The sequence below is a fragment of the Nelumbo lutea genome, chromosome 2 (assembly GCF_056320005.1).
Source record: "Nelumbo lutea isolate HS-2025 chromosome 2, American lotus-T2T, whole genome shotgun sequence".
NCBI classification, from domain to species: domain Eukaryota; kingdom Viridiplantae; phylum Streptophyta; class Magnoliopsida; order Proteales; family Nelumbonaceae; genus Nelumbo; species Nelumbo lutea.
Window position 1 is genome coordinate 4,316,651 of NC_142685.1, and position 26,823 is coordinate 4,343,473.

The following is a 26,823-nucleotide window of genomic DNA, read 5'->3' on the forward strand; positions in this document are numbered from 1 at the left end:
TTACTGGAAGCCATTAAACTGAATAAATAGTTAAATAGTAATGACAGGTACAACGCTAACCCCTTAACGTTATATATTTCCAGTATAACGTCACAATACCCGCCAATGGGCAAAAATAAAGCAAGACAGAAGACATTATTATTCTCATCTCATAAATAAAAAAACTCAAGGGGAAATAGATTTATAACGGCCGTAGCTTGTTACTTCCATGGATAATTTGTTTTCCCAGCCTATAAAAATCCTCTAATTGATTTTCAAATGTCATGTTTCCATTGATTGGATATAATCTTTGCACTGTTATGTTGTGGGGAAAACCAAATTTCATAGGTTGGTTATCATAACCACTCGAACAAGCGTCCCTTTTGCATAACGGTCGGCAACGGTAGATATTAGAATGAAGACTAGGGGTGTTCACGGTTCGGTAACCGTTACCGGCAATGGAAATCAAACCGTGACCAGTTGATCAGTTCGGTTTGTTAGTTTTTCAGTTTTTAATTATTTGGAATATAAATATATAATAAATAAAAAATTAGAAATATATACAATATTATATTTTAAATAATAAATAACATATTATATATTATAAATATATATTTATATATATAATGCATATTTGTTAATTTATAATGTATAAAAAATATAAAATATACATAAATATATCGATTCGGTTAACCACTGATTTTCTATTTTGATTAACTGAAACCGAACTGGTACCTTCGATTTTTTTTAAAATGCCAAACCAACCGGTATAGTTAACGAAATTTTTTATTCAGTTTCGGTCAGTTTTTCGGTTCGATTCGATTTTTCTTGTTCACCCCTAATGAAGAGAAAATGTCACGTGTGGAAAGAATCATCTTACCACTGGATGAATTGGGATCTACTCGTAAAATGCGCATCACACGGACCTCACAGCCCCAACCCACCATGTATTTGGAACATCTTCCATACTCTGTTCTTCATAAGGAGATGTTTCCAATACACAGTGAGATGGGGTCCGTGTGAAGTACGCTCTATGAGGAGAAGATCCTCACTCCCACTGAATAGGCCAACTGGCCAAATCCAGATTTAGTCCTCACCAAATCCATTATCCATCCTCACACTGTCCTCACTCCTCACAGCCCTCGCAACTGAGTCTGGATCACCCACCAACAAAACACGTTCCAACTTCCAACCCTCTATCAACGTAATCTCAAAACGCACATCTCATACATGACAAATCCCACTTTAATGGCGAGTCTCAGTCTCATAGTGAGTCATGCGATGTTAGATGAAATTGGCGAAGGATCGGAACGTGTTTTGTTGGTAGAAAATCTCAACTCCATGCAACAGTGCATAGGGGTTATTACTTTTTCACTCATGAAGACATTCCCAATACACAGTTTAAAGGTTGTGAAAACTTTGAAAGGGCAGATTTTGTGAGGATAAAATCCCAATTGGCCAATTCTCGGCCAAGTAAAGGCTGTACAGCAACATCTGATGAGATTAAAATGCAAGCACCGGATGAGATTAAAATGCAAGCACCAGATGTTAGATGTAAGCCTGTAACCTTCAGCTGGATCTTTGGCACATGACTGGGTCCGGCTGATTTATTAGATATGATTTATTTAATCAATGTATGAACAATTAAATCGTCACAATAATTGAGGGAATGAAGAAACGGGATGGCTCCCACATCCGATTCCATCAAATTTTATGCAAAAACGGAACAATAAAATGTATGATACATTAGAGAAAAAGCGGAGGGTGGAGGTTAGTGTTATCATACATAAGGTGTGTGGGGCATCCAAGTTTGGCATTCATCAATCCACAATCCTCTCTGCGTGCAGACCTTCAACTCTATTCTTCAAAAATCCCACGCTAAAGGCTGCACGGCACGGCCAGTGGTATAGCAACGACTAGCAATTAATACTGAATACCAAAGAGCTTCAAAAAACGAGGGCCAGAAGGAAAAAAAGAATGAATCACGGCAATTCCATTGCCACCTGGATGAGAATCATGAGATTATAACAGGCTACAACCCTCTTTTTGATTAATTAACAAATTAATAATACCATGGAAGCACAGATGCACACGTGCCTCCAAAAGAATATGCACCGCAACTCTACTGTTCTCCGAGCGTTGCCCCTTCAACCCCCTCCCCCCCTCCCCCCCAAACCCAAAACCCCAAAAGCAAACAAACAAAAAAAGATCTCGAAACCCCCAATCTTCAATCCTTACTTTGAACATTGTTAACCACGCACCAACCCAACCCAAATACAATGTTGTTACAAACCCATCAGTTCTCTTCACCCATATTGCCGAGTTTCGCCAACAGATACCATCCAAAGAACCCAGCGGGGCTTTGATGCCTCCCGTATTTAGGAAATGGGCTGAAAGAGAGAACTTCGCCAATGAAACACCCACAAATTACATCAACAGAACCCTGCCTACATAAGCCGATGCTGCCGTAAACCCTTCCCGAAATGAGGTTGCATCAACCGGACATATAACCCATTCAAAGTTACCAGTTGATCGTGGGTCCCTTGCTCCACAATTCTCCCACCATTAAGAACTACAATATTATCTACATGCTTCATCATTGCCGCCCTGTGAGCAATAAGAATGGTCGTCTTGTTCCCCATTATAAGTGTATCGAGAGCCTCCTGCACAACCCGGCTTGACTCAGACTCAATTGAGGAGCTGGCCTCGTCCAAAAGCAAGATTGGTGCATTCTTCAGCACTACCCGGGCAATGGCTATCCTCTGCTTCTGTCCTGGTGTTAGATCTACACCTCTCATGCCCACATGTGTGTCATAACCATGAGGCAAGCTGCTAATGAAATGGTGAGCATTAGCTATTCTGGCTGCCTCTTTCATCTCAGCCTCGGTTGCATTGTGCCTTGCATATATGATGTTCTCCCGTATGGTGGTTGAGAAGATAATGGGTTCCTGTTGAACAAGACCCAGGTGATTCCTCAACCATTTGAGATTAAACAACTTCAAATCACGACCATCCAGTAAAATTTGACCAGCAGCTGGATCATAGAATCTCACTATTAGAGATATTAAAGTGCTCTTTCCAGAACCTGAAACCCCCACCACAGCCACAGTTTGTCCTCCACCGACTTTGAGACTAAAATTGCTCAATACCATCAATTCTGGACGAGTTGGGTAACAGAAATCAACATTTTTCAGCTCAATGCTTCCAAACACATTAGGAGGTTTAAGTCCAGAGCTATCATCTGGGTCAATCTTAGGAACACGATCTATGATTTCAAATACTGAAGTAAGGGAGTTACGTCGCTTGAGAATGTAAGGAGCCAAGCCAAATGGTTCTACCAGTGCAAAGGTTGCAAAGGAGAAGACAATGTACTCTTTGAGAGCTGTTGGCAGATTCAGATAGCCTTTTTTAACAGAAACAGCAGTATACCAGAGAAGGAGGGCATTACAAGCAAAAAGCAGGAATTGTGAAAAACCGAAGGCAAAACCAATGGCCATTCCGTGGAGGAAGCTCTGCTTGAATATTTTCCCTAACTGTAACCTGTAGAGTTCCATCACCTTGTTGCCTGCACAGAATGCAACAACAGTATATATATTTCTTACTGCATCTTCAAGCACCAAAGAAGCCTTCCTGTGCATCTCCTGTATACCTCTTGAAAACCCCGCAAGCCACAACTTCTGCAAAGCACAGACTCACAGCCACTCAAGATTTGAAAGAAGGGACAAGTTGGCATATTCATGGTTTTTGATAAAGGATAGATGAAATAAAATGCATCACAATAAATAAATCCTTCCTACTAAAGTACACACCGACAAGTAAAGAATCGTGGGTTCATATCATATTGTAATCCAACCAGCCAAATGCAAAACAATTTATGCTAAGTTAATTAGACATTGGTTAGGCTCCAGTTGGACCCAATAACAACCCAACTTCCTGAAACAAATCCTGATAGATAGTTGGTTTAGTGAAAAGCAATGAATCCCCACATCCACCCCCCACCAGGGAGAGGGGTCACCAACATGGCTTAGCATATGCAAGATGGAAGGTTTAACTTCGTGCACATATGGAGTTTGATATACATCATTATCAAAAAACAATTAACTATTGATCCCGTCATCTGTTCTTCTATTACATACAGAAAACTATCTCCAGGGTTAATATTTTTAACTACACATATGGGTATGTATATGCAGAAAACCTATTCCAGGTAACCAAACATGTTAAGGTATTCACAACTGATGTAAACAAAGAAGCAAGGAAAGAATCCATGGAGAATTGAATCAGTTTTCCAATTCCTACACCAATTTCGGAATTTTTTATGAGTGTCTTAATAATAGGGTTTTAAGTTTTCTAGAACTTTACATTTACTGCTTGTAAGGAAAGAACATGGAGAATTGAATCAGTTTTCCAATTCTTACACCAATTTCAGAATTTTTGGGTGGTATTGATATTGTTTTTCTTATTTCTAGTTATAGGTGTCTTAATAATAGGGTTTTAAGTTTTCTAGAAATTTACATGTATTCCAAAATTTACCATCTATGGTAACATTTAACTTACTATTTATAGTAAACTCACATTAGAAGCTGTTTGATAACAGATGAAGATGGCGTACCTCCTTAAAAACTTATTCACTAAAACATAAAGCAATAAGCTTTTCAGTTCAGCATCTTCAGCTGTTACCAAACGGCCCCTTAGTAAGGTTTTATAGAGTTGTTTAGGAGTTCAAGTCCTTGTTTAAGTGTCCCTATAACCTATGGATTTGTCTTAGTCTTAAAGCAATTAAAAGTTGATTTGGATCAGTTTCCAAGTCCAAATTGGAGTTACAGGGGTATCAGAATTTATAAGTTGAGTCTATAAGTAGAGTGTTGAGTTCAAGTCCTTGTTTAAGTGTCCCTATAACCTATGGATTTGTCTTAGTCTTAAAGCAATTAAAAGTTGATTTGGATCAGTTTCCAAGTCCAAATTGGAGTTACAGGGATATCAGAATTTATAAGTTGAGTCTATAAGTAGAGTGTTGAGTTCCTGCTCAACACAGGAATCACCTTGAGGGTGACTCAACCTCCTTGCAAGAAAAGAGATAAGAGAGAAGAAAGTGGTAAGAGATCTCAGTTGTCCAATTCTTATTACTCAATCAAGCGACGGTGAATGATGGCGGCAACGATGGTAACAGTGAGCGAAGGTGGTGTGTTCAGGAGGCGATGAGCAAACAAACTGAAGATGAGGGGGGTTATGAGACTCTTGAAAGATTTCAGGCCAATAAGCCTTCTGAATAGTTTCTACAAGCTTCTTGCAAAAGTGCTGGCCGAAAGATTAAAGAAGAATCTAGGAAGTGTAATTTCCAAAAACCAGTGTGTTTTTATTGGTGGAAGACAAATCTTGGACAGAGCTTTAATTGCCAATGAAGTGATTGATTCAAGAACGAGGGCAGGAAAACCAGGAATTCTATGTAAAGTGGATCTTGAAAAAGCCTATGACCATGTCAATTGGAGATGCCTAAATTTCATTCTTGAGAAAATGAACTTCAGCCAAAAATGGAGAAACTAGATGAAGGTATGTTTTTCTTCACCAAAATTTTCTGTTATAATTAATGGAAATTCATCCGGCTTCTTCAAAAGTTCAAGAGGCATTTGCCAAGGAGAGGCAATTAAAATTATAAAATCATTATTTTTGTATGAAAATTAAGAATTTAAGACCCTAACATGGACTTGAAAATGTTTTATATGTTTCATTTTATTTTTAAATTTTTATTTGAACATGCTTTACATGTTATGTTCATGTATTTTAACTTTAAAGTAGGTTTTTTAAAAACAATTATTTTAAAATTTAAGTTTACATTTTTTATTAATATTATGTTTAATAATTTTTACTTTCTGCATTTTTTACTTTTTTAATTTTCTAACATTTCTTGACTTTTCAGCATTTTTTTGTATTTTTGTGCCTCGCATCAAAAAGGCGCACACTTCGCCTTGTGCCTTGCGCTTTTAAAACACCAGTCACCTCTTCTTTTCCTTTTGTGTGATGGAAGTCCTGACCCAATTCATCAATCGAGCAAGAAAGTCTGGTCCTTGGGAGGGATTTGAAATTAAGCCAGGGGTGAAAGGGCCAATGTGCTCCACTTTGTTGATGACACATTGTGTTTCGTTGATGCTTCTTTTGCTCAATTAGAAACACTAGTGGGAAATGTTTCTTGGTTTGTAGTGGTAACAAGGCTAAAGCTGAACTTGGGAAAATGTTCTCTGATTCCGGTGGGTAGAATTGAGGACATAGCTGTGTGGGCAGATGCCCTGTAGTGAACAAGCTCCCAACTACCTATCTTGGGCTCCCAGCAATATGGGAGCCGGTGTTGGAAAGACTTGAGAGGAAACTCACTTCCTAGAAGGCAAAATACCTTTCAAAAGGGGGAAGAGTTACCCTGATTAAAAGCACTCTTGCGAACCTGCCAACTTATTTTCTCTCTCTTCCCCATCCCTAGCACAATAGCAAAGAGAATAGAAAAATTACAAAGAGACTTTTTATGGAAAGGGTGGGAAGATGAAAAAAAGATCCACATGATAGGATGGGATCAGATCTGCACTCCACGGAATTCAGGTGGTTTGGGTCCTTTGGGACTGAGAAGAATCAAAACTTTCAACACAGCCTTATTGGGAAAGTGGATCTGGAGATTTGGAGTGGAAGCAAACAGCTGGTGGAGGAAACCCATTGCATCCAAATATGGTCTTCAACCGGGGGGGATGGACAACTGCTATCAACTTGCCTTCATATGGATACTCGCTATGGAAAGCTATATTGAAAACTCTTCCTAGTGTCCTAAAAGGGGTGGGTTTCAAGTTAGGAGATGGGGGAAGAATCCACTTCTGGAAGGACAAATGGCTTGATGATGTACCTTTGGAAGAGAAAATTCCTATGCTATCCTCAGCGGCCGAGGATAAAGAGGCAATAGTTGCTAACTCTTTCGAGTTAGTCTGAGGTAAAGTAGTGTGGAAGCCTAAATTCTGAAGAGATTTTCAAGACTGGGAGGTGGATGAAGTTGTGAACTAGCCAAATAGCTTAAATACATTTTCTTTTCAGCCCCATTCAGAAGACCAATGGATCTGGAATTGGACTGCTGACGGAAAGTTATCGGTTAGATCTTTTGCTGATAGTCTGACTATTAGAAGGGCAACTGACTTCCCCTGTAAACAGATGTGGAGCCCTCATTCTCCATCCAAAAGCAATTTCTTGATGTGGGCCTCAGCACTAGGGAAGTGCCTAACAAGAAGCAACCTGGCAAAAAGAGGTTTCCAGCAGAGATGACCTTAGCTTTGGAATCTGTGGTCTTGAAGAGGAATCCATTGAACATCTCTGAGTTCATTGCAAGTCCGCCTGGACTATCTGGTCTCATTTCTTTGATGCTGTTGGTGTTTATTGGGTAATGTCGGGTACAGCAAATGCATTTGGAGAGCCATACCAGCAGCAGTAATCAGCACTATATGGTCCGAGAGGAATGGCAGAGTTTTCATGAAAGAGAAGAAAGAACGTGAGGTGTTAATCCAGTGTATTGTGGCCAAACTTGCTTCTTGGCTTTCTATCATCCCTGAGTTTTGTAATCAGAACTTGTTTGTGATGCTTAGCTCAGTTAGTTTGTGGGAGCTGTGATCATATCCTTTGGGGGTGAACTGGCCTGTGGTTTCCCCCATTCTTGTATGATTATCTTTTCTTCATTAATAAAATTTACCTTACCTCTTTTCAAGAAAAAAAAAAACTTCTTATTACAACTGAATGATGCCCTCAGTTCCAGCCATTTTTACTAGCAGACACGGCTTTCTTTTGTAGACAAATTGAATGGATAGAGCTGGGAGCAACTGGCATCCCTCATGAGACAAAGGTGGGCTTGCATGGCTGACTGATGAACCTTGGGCTGGATTTTATCAATTCCCCCATCCCCACTCTCTGAGATCAACCTTGTCCTCAAGGTTGAGAAGTGGGAACATCTGAGGTGGATAAGTTGGTCCAAAGTTTAGAGCTTCTTGGATCACCTTATTGCCTTCTTTGACCCATCAAAGAACATCTGAGGTAAATTTCCAAGCACCAATTTACCCCTTCCATTAACCATCAATTTGAGTGTGGTAGCAGTAGTGTAACTTGATTCCCTGAGCATGGAAGTATTTGGCCCAAAATTTGCTCATAGAAGTCTGGTCTTGATCCGTGACAATAGCCATAGGAGTGTCATATAGCTTTTCAATTTTTTGCACAAAAATTTTTGCCAGAAAGGAAGTTGTATTGAGGTGAGGCAAGGCAACGAAGTAGGCATATTTAGTGAGTCTATCCACTACTACCAAAACTAGTAATGGTTTACTACCAAAAAAAAAAACTAGCAATGGTAACTTTCATTTAGTAGTTCATAAAATAATTACATCGAGACTCCAAGTGAGTGCTGGCCCCACAAGATAGTGGATGTTTTGATTAGTAATTGTACCAAAATTATGGATTTGCCCATTGAAGAGGGAATCCCAGTGATGAAGCCCTTAGAGATTTCATCACAAACCTGCCAAGGAAGGAGTGGCTACTTAAGGACAGTTAGAGCTTGTGTGTCATACTTGTGTTATTCACATATATGCAAGCTGCCACATATTCTTTCACCTGTCTTTTGATGTCTTGCCAATAGTAGTGGCCGGAGATTAAATGGTAAGTGTGCAGGACTTTGGAGTGGCCACCTACTGTGGAGTGCGGACTCATGAAACAGGTGTAGAAGCTAAGGAATGTGGGTGGATTTGGGGACCACCACAAGATGGCCATGACAATACAGGACTGAGTCAACCACCATGTACCCATAAACAGTTGTAGAAGTTAAGGAATGTGGGTGGATTTGGGGACCACCACAACATGGCCACGACAATACAGGACTGAGTTAACCACCGTGTGCCCATAAACAGCTATCGGGTTCTGGTTCCATTGGGCCCTAATGCATCAATAGTGGATCAAGTTGGGCCTCTTCCGCTGTAATCCAACAAGGGAAAGATAGGCCAAGAGACACTCATTTAACCCAGCTCAAGGCTACCCAGAGGGCATCCACTGCTAAGTTTGTAGGTCTCGTGTATACTCAATTTGATAATCATACCCCATGAGCCTACAAGTCCACTTTTGTTGAACACTGTTCAAACCTCGTTGATTGACTAGATATTTCAGACTCCTCTGGTCCATCCAAATGATAAAATCATGGCCTAAAAGATAAGCTCACCACTTCTAGACTGCCAAAACAACTGCCACTTGCTCATAAGTTGACTTGGCTTGGGCCTAGGTTGAGAGAGCCTTACTGAAGCAGGCTAAGGGCTGCTCTTTTTGCATCAATACAGTACCTACTCCACACCCCGAAGCATCACTTTCTTTTGACAAGCCCCTGAAGCATCACATTCAATCTTGAATGACTTTGAAAAGCCCAATACGGCTAGAAATGGAGAAGTCCCAACCCGTTTGAGATCTTCAAATGTTTGCTGGGCTTGCAACTTTTACACGAAGTTATCCAGAATAAGAAATTGGATTAGTGGGGCTTCCAACAACCCATGCCCCTTTATAAATCTTCACATGCAAAAGATCCATACCTCACGCACAAGGCTCCTATGTAGTATGGCCATATAACTTTAGGATGTGATCTCTGATACGACTGAAGCCATGAATCACATCACGGTCAAGATAGATTGACATGATCAACACTCGTTAGTAGCTTAAAGATCCAAGAAACTGGATCCTCACCTGAAAATGTAGAGAAATCTAGCTTAGCAGACATTTCAATGCAGCCACTTCCTTCACGAGAGCTTCCATTGCTCAATCCTTCATTCTCACTCTCCCTTGCACTGGATATCGCCATTCTTTCACATCCTGACATCACGGCAGAGAGCACTTCTTGATTTCTTGCGTCCCCCTAAACTTGTACAGACTGATTTCGATATGAACCACCCTACATTCCAGCATCACAGATCTGGTGTTGGTCATGGAAACAACCATGTTCTGATGCCAAATCGTAGAGTTCCTACTCAAATTCAACTCATGAGTCACTTCAAGGGTACTCAACCTCCTTACAAGAAGAGAGAGGGAGAGAGAGAAAGAAAGAAGAAAGTGGTAAGAGATGTTAGTTGTCTAATTCTTACCCTAGGATCTATATCTAATTGTAAGTAACGTGTTATAGACAAATCAAATGGGTGGTGGGCTAAAAGCAAATAGGTTATGAGTAGTTGGTACTAGGGATGGAAATTTCCCCATTCCCCCGACAGGGAGAGCATCCCCCCCCCCACCCCCATGAGATCCCTTCTTAATAAAACTACTAAAATATCTTTGATATATATAAAAATATGATAGAATATGTTTGAATATATTTGGAAATATTTTTGTGTTTTTCCTATGAATTAGTTAATGATTTATGCTAATACCTTTAAAAATATGATAGAATATGTTTGAATATATTTGGAAATATTTTTGTGTTTTTCCTATGAATTAGTTAATGATTTATGCTAATACCTTTAAAAATATGATAGAATATGTTTGAATATATTTAGAAATATTTTTGCTAGGACTGTAATTTGCAACTATTTTATTTAAAAAAAATGGGAATGAAGTAGAAATCAAAAACAAAGCAAAATTTGACATCTTCAAAAAAATGGTGGGGAGTAGGAATCCCCATGTGGACGAGGGTGGGGAAATTCCTATCTTTGTCGGCAGGGACGTGGATGGGGATTGTCTCCCCATGTTTGCCCCGCCCCGTTGCCTTTCCTAGCAGATACCCAGGCCTGAGGTGGGCTTGCATGCCAAGAAATGAGGGAGTCTTGGGCTGGGTTCTATCATAGAGTCATTGTAATTGCAATTAAAAGATTGATTTGATGAAACAAAGTTTAGTTACTAAATTCTGGTTTTTGCCAGAAATTCTCTCTTTTTCTCTTTCACCTGTTTCTTATAAGAATTCTGTCTCTCTGTCATTTACCTTAACAGAAAGAGTTCCCTTTCTAAGTTCTTGCTCATTCTTTGGCGTTGTAGCAAGCTATATACTTGACTTTTTACCCCTCATTCTTAATCAGCCCAAACCCCTCCTTTACCCCACAAAGCCCATTACCTGACCTGGAATTTGTAGGACCCTACCCTGTCATACAACAAACACTAGCGAAACAGGGACCAGTAAAGATCCAATTTTTTGAGTATCAAGACACTGATGGGAGCAGATGTAACATAAACATAATATTATAAAAGCTAAAGGCAGGGAACTATGGGCATACGATGATGAACTGGGTAGTTCTTGGGCTCTTTGTAATGTATAGACTCTATTCTACCATCATTTAGTAAAATTGAAATGGAGCAGAAGATCTTCATAGCTGACCAATCCAGAGAGTCACCTAGTTGGTGGTGGTTCCAATTGGCCTCATCCTTCCAGGTAGCAGATACATAGAAGGTCATGTATGGACATTCCCTACTTGACCCAATTAGAGAGCCTCCCTAACAATAACATTGATGTAGGGAGCTTCCTTACATGTGGAGAGATGATGAAGACAAAACCCTCTGGACTAGCCACCTGTACAATCTTCCAGCTTACATCATCCTGTTCCCAACCTTTTATTGATGTCTTCTACATGGGAAGCTTCAAATTTTAATATAAAACTTGCCTAAAAAGAAGAGTATTCTGACCACATGGCAAGAATTTTGTTGGGCTCAAATTTGTCTCATTTATAAGGGTATAAAAAGAATTTTCTGGGGCCATTTTTAGCCCAACTTATTTGCCACATGGAATATTCCTTGATCGCTCAGCTGCTGTCTGCTAATATTATCTAGTTCAGCAGTAGTTTTAAAAAGTTTGACAAAAAATAAGCTTTTCGAAATAGAGAGTACATAAATAATAAATGTGCATGCACATTTGCATCAAGATAATGCTAGCAAGGGGCACAAGCTCAAACCTGTGCAATAGCTGACACTGTAAGTATAGGTAGTGTTGCCAAGGCCACAAGTGCTAATCTCCATTGCAGCAGCATACCAATAAGAACAGCTATTACAACAGCTGCAGTGTCTTGGATAAATATAGAAAGTCGGTTGCTAAAAGCAGCACGTACAAATGTAGCATCATTTGCTAATCGCATGGATAAGTTGTCAGCACTGTTCTCCTCTTCATCAAACCATCCAACTTCATTTCGCAGCATTGCTGCATGGAAACAAAAATGGATTAGCTCAGAATGAAAAGTTTTTTTTTCAAATAATGTAGAAACACAAAAAAAAAAAATGGTAACACTTCATGCTTGAGGAAAGAGGTAATTAAAGAACAAGAAGATATCATTTACCTGAGAACATCATTCTCCTAACTCTTTCAGTCATTTTCTCCCCCATAATACCAAAATAGAAGTGTTGCAAAAAATTCGCAAACACTGTTACAATACCCATGCATGCAATGATTAAGCACCATTTGTCCACTTCACGACCTAAGTGACGACGATCTTCGCCCTCTCTATAATATTCCATCACAATAAGTGCAATAACATAAGCAAGAAGAGGATTAAAAGAACCAAAGATTGCAGCACCAATGCTTCCTAGAACAGCATAAAGCCACTCTGCAAAACTGAGCTCTGCAAGCCTCCAAAATGATGGAGGCTTCTGATGTTGCATATCCCTTGATTCCCTGTTCTTCACAGGCACATTATCAAATTGGCAGAGGGGTCGACTGAAAGTTTTTGAGTGGGAACGTTCATTCTTGGGATCAGATGTCAATAATGGTGAAATAGGGGACTCAGGGTCAGAAGCATTTGATGTTTGTCGATGTGCATTATGAACATCAATTTTGGGCAGCTCTGGTAATCTCATTTCAAAACTGTCTTGCCTTTTAATGGATGGTACGTTATCTGTTGTGTCCAAGGGCACTCCATTTTCCAACATTTGTTCTGATGGTGGGCTCTGGATTTTCGGCGATTCTTGTGAATTAAAGGTGCCATCTAGGGCCCGAAAAGCATAGATTCCATGCACTCTCTGAAGAGATGGTGATTTAGCCATCTTAGGAGATGATGATTCTTGAAGGCTTTGACTTCCAGATGAATCCTTTTCAATTTGGAAAGTTGTTGTCTCCTTGTAATTCCTTATTGGTGTCCTGAGAAAAATATAGAACACATGAAACAGAAATTTATGGAGAATATATCCTTGCTAAAACTATGTTGCAGAAGATATAAAGTTTGTATTATTATACCAGTTAGAGATACAGATAAATACACCACAAAGCCAAACAAGATATCTCTATGCCACAAGGTGATACAAAATATTCCACCATGTACAGCAGAACCATGTATAATTACCTCTTAGGAAGCTTTGCTGCTTCTTCACATCTAAGAAGCTCTGCATATAGCCCATCCAGATTTAGCAACTCATCATGTGTACCCATTTCAACAAGTTGGCCTTCCTCCATGACCGCTATATAATCAGCATTCCTTATAAGACCAAGCCTTCGAGCTATTATAATAGTTGACCTTCCCAACATCAGGATATCTAAAGCCTCCTGAACAACCCTTTCGGCTTCAAAATCAAGGCCACCAGTGACCTCATCAAGCAGAAGAATAGACGGATTCGAAAGCACTGCCCTGGCAATGGAAAGTTTTATTTTCTGTTCTTCTGTTAATGGTAAACCAGCCCTACCCACCTGGAATGCACAAAATTATAAGAATGCTATTCATCAGAAACTAAAGGCTAAATTTAATATTCCATGTACTACCTAGAGTTCTACCTGTGTCTCATATCCTTTTTCAAGGGAGCTGATAAATGTATGTGCATGTGCTATTTTAGCAGCTTCTTCAATTTGATCAATGGTTGCAGATCGACCATAAGCAATGTTATCTCTAATGCTCAAACTTAGCAAGGCAGGTTCCTGGGTAACCAATCCTATTTGGCTTCTTAACCATTCCAGTTTCAAACTTTTAATATTCTCTCCATCCAGAAGGACTTCTCCTGCCAAACAAAAAAAATGGCTCTTAGGAAAAAAGCAGTTGGAGTTCCAGAAAGAAAACCCTGAAGAAAAGAAAGAGAATATTCACAGGCAGGAGTCAGAAAATTTTCATTGGCCATAAATACCTAATGTAGGATCATAAAACCGCTCCATGAGAGGGATTATACTGCTTTTCCCCGAGCCATTTCTTCCAACAAGTGCTACAGTTTTCCTAGCAGGTACAGTGAGGTAAAACCCGCTTAAAATAGGTATTTCAGGGCGAGAGAGGTAACTGAAATACACATTGCGGAACTCAATGTTTCCCTGTACAGAAACTAATGTGTTCCCATCCTGATTGACAGAAGAGGTTGAACGACTTATCATCTCAAAAAGCCTATAAGCTGCAATACGCCCTTGTTCAAAAGAGTAGAAGTTTGTTGCTGCTTGATTCAATCCACTAGAAAAGACAATATAACCTAGATAAGATAAATAATAAAAAGGAGAAGAAGCATCAAAATGATAAGAAGAAAATGAGATTCGGATGCTCACAGGCCACTTAAAATCACGGCAAAGAGTGATATTATAATTTCACCACCATGGGCTTTCCCATGTTTAACCAAAAACCTTCCTACCCAGAGTTGCAAAGAACAGGAACATATTGCAAGCCCATATGTAAAACCAAGCCCAAGGCCTTGGACAAGACTTATCAATATACCATATCTCAGTGTTGCTTGGAGTGAAGTTGCATAAGAATACTTGGCCAATGTTTCATTTGTGAATGCATATAAGGTCCTAATGTAAGAGACTGCCTGCACAAGTAACAAAGTTGTGTTCCATAACAAATCATTGAATGAACAAATCACTAAATAACAGTCTAAACCCTAATTTGGATTTTCTTGAACAAATAAAATAATTAAAGATCCAATTTTACCCACATTAAAATATTGATCTCTAAACTCTTGTGATCTAAAAATAAGTTTCCCACAAAGTTAATAACATAAAAAATAAGTACATAACATAATGCAAGGTGCCAACCGGTTGGTTGGTAAGGTCTACTGCTGGTGGTAGAGGAGACTTGGGATTGAATCCCGCCTGCACCTGGGTGGGGTGGGGGGGATTATGGGTTTGGGAGATGGGCTACTCCCGTTGTGTACCCCATTGGAGCAAAAAAAAATCTAACTTTAGATCAGTTTAGCAAAAAAAGTACATAACGTAATATATAAGTAAAATGTTAACCTAAGTTGAAAAATGACAACAAATAATTTGGCAGAATAGGGCATTAACTGTGGCTTTCTTCTCAAAATACACATAGTTTTATCTCAAAGTATTAATTAATAGTATGTAAATTCACCAATAGGTTTTCCACAAAACTAATAATATATTATCATGCTATTCAGTGAGTGGTGAGTTGAGTTCAAAAAAGGTAGCAAATATTTAAAATATAGAAAGCCATTAGCCATATAATTCTCAATCATTTCCTCCCAAAACAGGAATTGTTACTGCATCTAAACCATCAAGCTCATGCCTCATGCAACCCCCTCCCCTTTTTTCTTAAATACATTCTCAATCTCCAACACCAAAGAATGAACATCAGAGACATTGTCAAAAATTTAATTCATCTTATTCATTAAATCGAAAAATAGCCACTTCTTGCACTGTATCATGCATCAATTCTTCTATAACTTCTATCTTAGAGGCCAAGTTTGACACATTCATCCAAGAAATACAAGTTAAATTACCAGAAATCTTAACACATTAAAACAAACCAATTAACCAAGAAGGAAAAATCTCATTTAACATCAGGCTCAGAAACACCACAAACTGAGAGCAAGTAATTAAGTATAGAAAGAAAAAATGACCTGTTCAGCAATACTTGCTGCCTCAGCATATGCATCTTGAATATTTTCAGCAAGCCTGTGGAGAAATATGTTAGATATTCCTCCTGCAGCAACAATAAATGGGCCAGTGGCTAAGGTGATGAGTGCAATCTGCCAACAATTTACCAATCCAATGACAAGACCACTGAAAAATGTAGCCATGTTATGAATATAATTCCCAACCTGTCACATAAGATGTTCACCATCAGAACTAACACCCAATAGACTAGTCAGCTGCATGAAGCTAAGAGAATTTTCAAAATAATCATAACCCCTTCAAAGGGAGAAGCAACATTTGAGGCTGAAACATACTTTCTCACTGAGAGCAGACTGAATGAGTAGTACATCACTCAATACTTGGCTTACAATATCCCCATTGTTCCCATATGTGTCAAAAAAACTCATGTCCTGATTAAGTAGTACTTGGACATACTTTGACCTAATGACTGCAGTCTGCCTCTCTCCAGTAAGAATCCAGCATGACACCTCTGTTATATAGAGTTGATTAGTATTGGATGCTACAAGAAGTATACAAGAGTAAACAGAAATGCAAATATTACAACAATAAGTGACAGCAATGCATTATTCATCTTACCAATCCAACCTGCAGCAAAAACACCAGCAGCTATATAAACAACGTATAGAGCATGCTGCAAAATGAACAAAAGCAACATTTAATTTAGACAAAGCCTACGCTTGAATTTTCAATTATCAAATATATTGGAACAGAAAAGAAAAATACCTTGACTTGAAAGGAAGGATAACTAAGCCTCAAAAGTTAACATAGCTAGCTGGGTTGATTACTATGCACTTAATATTTATTATATGATTATATTATCCACTAAAAGTAAAGCAACGAAACATTTAGTTAGCTACTTCAGCTGTTATCACATGGACCCAAAGAAAAAAAGTTACAAATCTAGGAACTGTAAAGACTACTGGAACAGACCAATAGAAAGCAGTTAATCAGTTTTACAAGAGGAGGCCACGTCAGCACAACTAATCATCCACTTGCAACAGCTGTAACAGAAAGAAATCAAAGATTGTAAACAGTATAAGTAGTGAAGCACAAAGAGAAATAAGATAGTAATTCTTTCGAAATTAATCTCTCTCTCTCTCCCAACAAATTCAGGAGGTTGGCTCCCTCGAAGAGCCCTGAGTTAGGCAGGTTCCTAACAAGTTGGTATTAGAGCCAGCACGACCAACACAAGAAATATGCCAGTAGACACCCGAGTGGATCAGATGGAGGTAGAGATCCATCGAATGTCTTCAGATCTCAAAGAAATGAAGGAAGGTTTCACTGCTCTCCTCAATCGACTAGAGCAGGGGGCAACGAACAACGACAGAGGAAGCCAAGAAGAGTGCAGCAATGAAAACAATCGTAGAACAAGGCCGACGGCAACGAGAGCAACCAAAAGCGATTTCCCCATCTTCTCAGGCAGCAACCCAACTCCCTGGATTCTCAGAGCCGAACGGTATTTTGATTACCATGAGACACCTGGGCAAGACAGGGTAGCTCTGGCTTCTGCGCATCTTGAAGGGGAAGCTATCCTCTGGTTTCAATGGTACCGATAGGGGCACCCTTGTCAAACTTGGGCAAACTTCACGGATGCCATGACTATCCGTTTTGGATCATCTAGGTTCGAAGATCATGATGAGAGTTTGGCAAAGCTATGGCTGGTGGGATCAGTTAAAGATTACCAGATGAAGTTCGAAAAGCTGGCCATGAGAGTCCAAGGGTGGACAAAGAAGGCATTGGTGGGAAGCTTCGTCGGTGGCCTAAAAGAAGAACTGCGACTGAAAGTAAAGGCGATGCAGCCCACTTCGGTCATAAATGTGACAGTGCTAGCAAGATTGTATGAGGATAAGTTCGCTCGAGCAAGAAAGGTGCAATGGCCATGGGGTCCAGGAACCAGGACAACAGCACCAGACAAGGAGGAAGGAATATTGGGCCCAAACCAATTGGTTCCTTTCAAACGGATGACCTGGGCAGAGATGCAAGCCCACAGAGACAAAGGACTTTGTTACAACTGCGAAGAGAAATTCAGGTCGGGCCATCAGTGCAAGAAACAACAAGCATTTCTCCTCCAAACAGATGTCGAAGAGGAAGACGACCTCACCGATTGCAGAGAATCTAACCCAGGGTGAGAAATACAACCCAATGGCACACCTGAAATATCTCTACAAGCCCTTACGAGACTTGTGTCCCCTCAAACAATGAGAGTTGCAGGGCTAATCCAGGGACGCCAAGTGACAATCCTCATAGAAAGTGGCAGTTCCCTTAACTTCATAACTCAAGTCTTGGTGGATAAAATGGGACTCCCGATTCAACCAACAACGGCTTTTACAGTTCATGTGGCCAACGGTAATAGCCTATCCTGCAATAGCATTTGCATGGGCCTACCACTAAAGGTTCAAGGTCACCAGTTTGCGGTGGACCTATATCCTCTTCATCTCAATGGAGCGGACGTGGTGCTAGGCATTCAATGGTTAAGACAGCTAGGGCCCGTGATCTGTGATTGGGCCCATCTCACCATGGACTTCGCATCAAAGAACTCTATAGTCCATCTACAAGGGCAAGCATGCAAGGGTCCAAGGCCCATCAATCTTGCAACATTAACAAAGCAAATAGGAGATCCGGATCAGCCCATATTCATGCACATGGACTCAAATTGGACCAGCCCATCTTTAGCTAACAGCAGCCCAAATGGGCCTAGAGACTTCCAAAGCTGCCTACAACAACTCCTTCAGCACTATGGTAGCGTGTTCGAAGAACCCCAAGAACTTCCACCACGCCAGAAGCATGACCACCGCATCCCCCTCATGTCGGGAGCTGCCCCAACCAATGTAAGACCCTACCGATACCCTTACTTTCAAAAATTTGAAATCGAGAAGCAAGTTCAAGATATGCTTAAGCAAGGGATAATACAGCCCAGTCACAACCCATTCTCTTCACAGGTATTATTAGTCAAAAAAAAGGATGGGACGTAGCGATTTTGTATTGATTACAGAGCCCTTAACAATATCACCATTAAAGACTTATTTCCAATACCAGTCATTGATGAGTTGCCTGATGAACTCAGTCAAGCCACCATATTCTCAAAATTAGATTTACGAGCTGGGTATCATCAAATAAGGGTACATAGGGAGGATGTTCACAAAACGGCTTTCAGGACACATGATGGCCACTATGAGTTCCTGGTCATGCCATTTGGGCTGACCAATGCTCCAGTCACATTTCAAGCGTTAACGAATGACATATTCCGGCCATATTTATGTAAGTTCATCCTTGTTTTCTTTGATGACATATTGGTTTATAGCCCCAATTGGGAGGAATATCTGAATCATCTACAGGTCACCCTTGCAACACTTGAGGCCCACCAGTTGTTCGCTAAAGAGTCCAAGTGCTCCTTTGGACAAAACCAAGTTCACTACTTGGGACATGTTGTAGAGAAGGGAACTGTAGCGGCCGACCCAAATAAAATCTCCAAATGGGCTGGCCGCAACCCAAAAGTGTGAAAGAGTTGAGGGCCTTCTTTGGCCTGACTGGGTACTACCGCTGCTTCATCAAAAACTACGGCCTAATAGTTACCTCGTTGACCCAATTGCTGAAACAAGACGCTTTCACTAGTCAACCCAGGCCCAACAAGCTTTTGAGCAATTGAGATAGGCAGTTGCGAGCCCTTAGCATTGCCCGATTTCACAAAAGGCTTCATCATTGAGTGAGATGCCTCCGGTCAAAGTGTTGGGGTTGTTCTCATGCAAGAGGGGCGACCACTACCCTTTTTCAGCAAGGCCTTAACATCACAAAAGTGGGCCAAACCAGTTTATGAACAAGAACTAATAACAGTGGTCTTAGCAATCCTACTTGCTCGGAAGACGGTTCATAATTCAAACAGACCATCAAATTTTGAAGCTCTTATTGGATCAATCAGTCCTATCCTCGGAACAACAACAATGGATATCCAAGCTACTGGGGTACGACTACACAATTGAGTACAAAGCAGGGGCTACTAACCGGGTGGCTGACGCCCTCTCACGGCACCCACAATCATTTCAGTTACTAGTATCTTCCCCAACTTCTCCACTCCTGGATCTACTTCGAAAAGAAGCCCAATCCCATAGGGAGTTACAGCAGTTGAATGCCCAAGTATTGGCAAACCCCTCACTGCACCTTGGGTACACCATTAAGAATGATCTACTCTTCTTCAAAGGACACCTGGAAATTTCGACAGATTCTACTCATCTCAGTAAGCTCTTGGAATTATTCCATGCCTCACCCACAGGTGGTCACTCCAGCATCCTACAAACACAAAAACGCATCGCCACACAATTCCATTGGAAAGGCATGCGTACATCAATCCAGAACTTCATAGTCGGGTGTGTAGTATGCCAACAAAACAAGTCGGCCACTACAACACCAGTAGGCCTCTTGCAACCACTCCCAATACCAACTCAAGTCTGGGATGATATATCAATGGATTTCATCACAGGATTGCCCGTTTCTGCCGGCAAAACAGTTATCCTTGTGGTAGTGGATAGATTGATGAAATACAGTCATTTCCTACCTCTATCACACCCATTTACAACAGTCACAGTTGTTGAATTGTTCCTCCGAGAAATTGTGCGCCTACACGGGCTCCCTAGCTCAATTGTATCAGACAGGGCCCCTATTTTTATGAGCCGTTTTTGGGCTGAGCTTTTTCGCCTGCACGGGGTTAAACTGTTCAAGTCAACTAGCTACCACCCCCAATCTGATGGACAAACAGAGGCGATTAACAAGAGTCTCAAAACATATTTGAGATGCTTCGCGGGAGATCGACCAAGACAATGGGTGAAGTGGATCCACTGGGTTGAATGGTGGTACAACACCACTTTCCATAGTGCCACGGGGATGACACCCTTCAGAGCTCTATATGGTCGGGACCCTCCCCCTCTACTTCCTTATGAAAAAGGGACCACCACAGTAGCGGTCGTAGAAGAACAGCTGACGCAACGAGATGAGGTGTTAAAGGAACTAAGACATCATCTCTTACAGGCACATTAATGGATGAAGCACATCTATGATAAACATCACAAGAATGTCCAATATGAAGTCGGTGATTGGGTGTTTCTCAAATTACAACCTTTCAGACAGATTTCAGTTGCAAGCTAACAGTGGAACAAACTCAACCCGCGCTATTTTGGACCATTTAAAATCCTTGAGAGAATAGGGTCAGTGGCCTACAAGCTGGACCTTCCGGCAACATCAAAACTGCACCATGTATTCCATATCTCCTTACTGAAGAAAGGGCCGAAGTCAGGAGTCATTACAAGTGCGACCCTTCCCACATTTTCAGAAGAAGGACAAGTGCAGACTGAGCCAGCCCGCATCATTGATTTCAGATGGGTGCGCTGGGGTGGAAGAGCCATACCAAAAGCATTAGTTGTTTGGTCTAAATTCCCAGAAGATGATGCAACTTGTGAATCCTACTTAGATCTGCAATCAAATTTTCCCACATTAGACCTTGAGGGCAAGGTCGCTCTAAAGGAAGGGGGGGTTGTAAAGACTATTGGAACAAACCAACAGAAAGCAGTTAATCAGTTTTACAAGAGACCACGTTAGCACAACTAATTGTCCACTTGCAACAACTGTAACAGAAAGAAATCAAAGATTGTAAACAGTATAAGTAGTGAAGCACAAAGAGAAATAAGATAGTAATTCTTTCAGCATTAATCTCTCTCTCTCTCTCTCTCTGCGAATTCAGGAGGTTGGCTCCCTCAAAGAGCCCTGAGTTAAGCAGGTTCCTAACAGGAAACATTGTATTAAGGAGATTTCATAATTAACATTTATAAATTGTAATTATTTTGCAACCACAAGGGAATAGCATATATCCATATAAGCTAAAAGTCCACAACAAAATAAAAATCTAACTTCCACATTAATATGTTTTAAACAGACAATGGAATTTGTAGCAGTACCCTCAGCACAAAAATGTACTTCCCTAACAATTAGAAGAAAACAGATTTTTATGGACCAAAAAAACTAAATTAGTAATAAGAAAAAGGCCAATACCATCTTGAATACATAAAAATATACCCCTGAATAGAAGATATTAACAAACCATATGGTAAAAAGAAACCCCTTCCAAATAATAGACATTCCTCATATACCCTTTTCCTTTTCTTCTATTTTTGTTTCCAGGTTTGTTTTGGGGTAAATTACAGGAACCCCCCTACACTTAGGGAGAATGACACTTAGCCCCCAGTACTATTTTTTGTGACACTCGGTCACTTATACTTTCATATCATGACAAATAACCCCTTCCATAATGATTCTGACACAGGAGTTAATTTTTTTTGGGGGGTGAGGGTAAGCAACAAAGATTTCATTTAAAGAAAATAGTTCATACAGAGCTAGAGACAACAGGAGAGAAACAAGACAGAGAAAACAGATTAATCAAAAACCACCCCTACAAAAAATGTTATATATCATACATATGTCATACTGAAATGTGCATTGCAAGACAACTCCAAAATCCTAAAATTTCCTGGTCTACTTTAAAAGACTATGGCCCCATTCAGTGCATCTTCTCGTGCGGTCTGTCAACTATTTACAAGCCCAGCAGACCGCAATTCAGTCTTTTCCCATTTGGTTTGCGGCAGATTTTCAGGAAGTGCTCAGATCTAGCCGCCAAAAGCTGGCGTGCCAAAAAGACACGAGAAGCCCAAATCGGGCGATTTTCGAGAAGCTCCAAATGGAGCTTTTGCATTTTTTTTCTATTTGCCTTCGTGTGGAAAGGCACGCCTTAACCAAACGAGCTTCAGGCTGCTCAAATCTTAATGCAAAACCTCAATGCGTCTTTTGACTGTTAGAGCTACCATAATATCTTCCCAAAATACTTGCCAAATGGCCCCTATTTTGGTCATTTCCCAGTTTTTTTGGATCAGCAGAAGACCATTTTGGCCTTTTCCCAGTTAAATCCTATAAATCCCTTGTCCATCCAGAAAATGTACCAAATCAACATAATAATCTAGGCTACCAAGATGATCTCCCCTAAGAGTTTCAACTAATCTTATCCATCCAAGCAATGTACCAGAGTTTCAACTAATCTCAGCCATTCAAGTAAAGCAACTAATTTTCTAACAAAAAATGTGATCCAAATAAAGTGATGTACCAAATGACCAATGATTTAAAAGGAGCACCTAAGTAGGCAAGGTGCATTTCAAGGTATGTGCCTCACCTAGGTCCAGGCGCAGCTGCTTAGAAGAGGTGGGCACCTGGTGCACCTAGTTCACCTTGCGCCTCAGCCCAGGATGTGCTTCAATTCAATTTTGTGTTTTTTTTAAGCATGGTGACTGGGCCAGAGATTCCACCCTCAGACCCCCAACCAGGCTCCTTCAGACAAGCCCAAACAAGTCCATGCTAGGGTCTTATTTATAATCACAAAACCAATGTTTTACATACAAGTTATGAATTGAAGAACTTAGCATGGACTTTTTTGAGCTTTTTCAAGGGGCTTGGTACAAAGGCAGCTCATAGAATTAGGAGAGCAAGATGTTTGACATTTCATTAGCTATTTGAAGAAATGTGCTTGGGAAAGTAATGAAGAGATTGAAAGTTTCACATGCTTGAATATGTTTTATATTTTATGCTTGTGCATTTTAATTTGAGCTAGTAGGCTTTTTTTTCAAAAATAGTTTAAAATTTACGTTTGCATTTTTATATTAATATTATTTTTAATGTTTTGATTTTTTTGCATTTTTTGAAATTTTTAAAAATTTAAGGAGTGCACCTCACCTCGAGCATTGTGCTTCAAGCCACTAATTCCAACCATCCGAGCCATCAAAATGGCATCCAAAGATCAATCCACTAATTCCAACCATCCAAATGATGTACCAAGATTTCATCTAATCTAGCCCATCCAAATAATGTTTTTTTTTTATGAATCCCATCCAAATAATGTATCTAATCAACCAAAAGATCTAGGGCATCAAAGTGGTCTCCTATGATCAGTGACTAATCTTAATGCAAGTGATGTAGCAATACTTCAACGAATCTAGGCTTCCCAGACAATATGCGTGCATAAATCCAAAATCTAGGCCACCGAAGTGGTCTCCCAAAAGCAAAGAATTAATCTCGGCAATCCAAGCAACATAACAAGATTTCAACTAATCTCAAATATTTAAGAACACCAAAATTTCTAGAAAAATCCATGTCAAATAAAGCGATGCACAAAACATAAACCAAAGATCCGAACTATCAGAATGGTGATGATGTAAGAAGATTTCAACCAATTTGTCCCAACTAAATGAGATAATTTATCTAAATCATTAAAGTGTTCTCCTGAGATCAATGGACTAATCCCAATCCTCCAATTGATACCCAGCACTGGATATGGCATTAAACAGAACGAATGGTGATGATGTATCAAATAATGATGATGATGCCATGATTTCAACTAATTTAAGCCATCCAAATAATGTATCAAACAACACAAAAAACAAGGCCACCAAAATGATATCCATAAATAAAGCAATGGATTTGAACTGTCTAAATGATGTGCCAGGATTTTCAAATGGAAGAATATACAATTTCTGCTGTTAACCAACATCAGACATCACCAGTCTCAATTTTTGCTTTAAAAACTCAAAAATGATATATGTTGTTGACAATTAGATAACTTCCCATCCGCCATTAATGTAGTTAGAAGGTTCAACATTGTGTATGCACAGATTCATCAAAAAAAAAAACATTGTGTATGCACAGGGGGTTATGTGTCATCAAAAAATAGTACAGGAGGCTAAGTTTCACCCTCCCCCCAAGTACAAGGGGATCCCTATAATTTAACCCTTTTTTGTTGGACTAAATTACTGATTGTAACTATTAATCAGTGTTTTAAAACATGGAGGCGCAAGGCGTTCCACTACCTAAAAGCGTAAGCTTCCTTAAGAGGAGAGGGGTCAAGAGGAAGAAGGAAGAGGAAGGGGAGGAGGAAGAAGAGGAAGAGGGGATCTCATTTTTTCTTTATTTTTAATAAAATTCCTTTATATTGAGAAGAATAAAGATGCACAGCACTAGTTGAAAGGGGGATCTCATTCTTTCCCTTCCCTTTCTTTTCTTTCCTTTCCTTTCCGCTTTTTCTTTTTTTTTTCAGTCTTTTTATATGAGGTGTGCATGAGGCGCATGAGGCATACACCTCTTGCACCTGAGGCGAATACCTCGGAGGTATCAGCACCTCTGACATAAAACCAATTATTTTTTAGAGGCACAATTTAACATTGAAAATCATCTGGAAGTGAAAACAATACCAAATGTACAAAAGTTCTCCAACATCCCAGCACATGGCACCAAGTCTCGTAATGAGACCAGTAATTACAATTTAATATCAAAACATCCCAAAAAGGAAGTTTTTGCTAGTTACTTGTCAATCTTCACCAATGAACACAAATTTACTTTATGCTTTCATACAAAAATACGTGTAAAACGCATAAATAACCATCATACATTAAAGCGATCATTGTGCACTGACTTATAGATTTTAGACCACGTAAAACCCTATAAAATGTGTAACTGAAAGAACATACTCCAGATACACTGGAGTTCTAATGACAGATTTCGTGCTAAAAAATAATAATTCTCTAAAAATGTCCTAAAAAAGATTTTATTGCAAATAAATGCAAGCACCAAACAAGCACAACGGACGCCTATAGTCCTAAAAGAAATTCAAACCAATCACGACAATTAGGATTATCAACCAAAAGGAATGCGTATGAGGGGTGGAAACCTACCAAAAGTGGTGAAATGACCCAAACTACGGTGACCAAATAGTTTGATAATTTTTGGCGAAACAAATAAGGAAAAAATCAAGGTAAAAAAGGCATACCTGCGTGAACTTATGAAACAGCTCATCCTTTGAACTTCCAGGTTCCAGGCTTAACAACTGAATAACCTTCCCAAAGAAATGCAAGTAAACGACAAGCGCTGTCCCATGAGCCGCAGCAGCTAGTGATCCGACAACCATCAGAACCCAGTCCAATCTATCCGCACAAGCAAATAACCTTGAGAAAGGAACAGCGGAAGGCGGTGGCTCGATCTCCTCGGTCTCCTCAATCCCAACTTCTTCTTCCACAGGCACAACTTCAGGGTTCGAATCCAAGTACGGGGATGGCGACTCCGGCGGCTCCGACACCTCTGAAACCGGAGTTAAAGGCTGTATATGCGGGGGAGACCACCCGAAAAGGCCTCTTGATAGCATCATCTTCGCAACAATTTCGTAAACCCTAAACCCTAGTTCATCAAAACCCTAAAGTACTTGAAGCCGAAAGCACACACATTTACGGATCTAGGGCTAAATTTTGATGCAAACGAAATGTCAAAATAAAAATATTAACACTCAGAGTAAGCAAATTCTTTTATTCCACTCAAGGGTATTGTATCTTCTTCTCTTCATTGATCAAATCCGAGCGAAGAATCCCGTCACAAATTGCTGAGTTGGTCAAACAAGGCGGATAGAAGAAATAAAGGAAGACTTGCATACGCAACTTAGTCTCTACCCCCTCTAAACTCTGTCCCCTCCTTTTTCTTTCCACTATCTATCTCTAATTTGGTGGTATTTCCGAGTAAACGGTGGTTTCCGGGCAACGTTGCTTCCCGGTCGCGTCCCTTCCACCTTATCTCTCTAACTTGACACCGCCGGAGTTAAAAAAAGCAAAGAAGCGTTCTTTTCTTTGCGAGACCATTCATCTCCCGCACACGTCATTATTCATTACGGGGCGCTTTTTGTGTGTGCCAGTCCAGCTTCTGTGTTTCTCTCTCCTCTCATCTCTCTCTCTCTTCTCTCCCCTCACACTCTGTTTTTTCTGTTTGTTTATTATTACTTCATTTGATGGCTTCTTTTCAACTAAAACGAAAGTTAATACATATTTAATTAGTGAGAGAAGAAAAAAGAATAAAGAATCGTTTGTTATCATGTACCTAACGGAAGAAGAAAGTGTGTCTTTAATATGGATGGGCAGTTTATCTCCTTCGTTGACCATAAATAGCAGAAATTCCAACTGTCATTTGAATGAATA

The 26,823-nt window shown here is 40.0% G+C and overlaps 1 protein-coding gene across 1 annotated transcript; it reads right to left on the minus strand.

Moving 5' to 3' along the window:
- Positions 1 to 1,946: 1,946 nt before the first annotated feature.
- ABCB20 (P-glycoprotein 20) lies at positions 1,947 to 26,597 on the minus strand. Its single transcript, XM_088967364.1, has 11 exons — positions 25,635 to 26,597; positions 16,364 to 16,418; positions 16,081 to 16,256; positions 15,751 to 15,951; positions 14,441 to 14,700; positions 14,038 to 14,348; positions 13,694 to 13,914; positions 13,269 to 13,609; positions 12,270 to 13,066; positions 11,892 to 12,133; positions 1,947 to 3,656 (listed from the first exon to the last, which is right to left on the minus strand). The coding sequence occupies exons 1-11, from the start codon at positions 26,007 to 26,009 to the stop codon at positions 2,427 to 2,429; spliced, it is 4,209 nt and encodes a 1,402-aa protein (XP_088823490.1). The 5' UTR covers positions 26,010 to 26,597; the 3' UTR covers positions 1,947 to 2,426.
- Between the last annotated feature and the right edge of the window lie 226 nt (positions 26,598 to 26,823).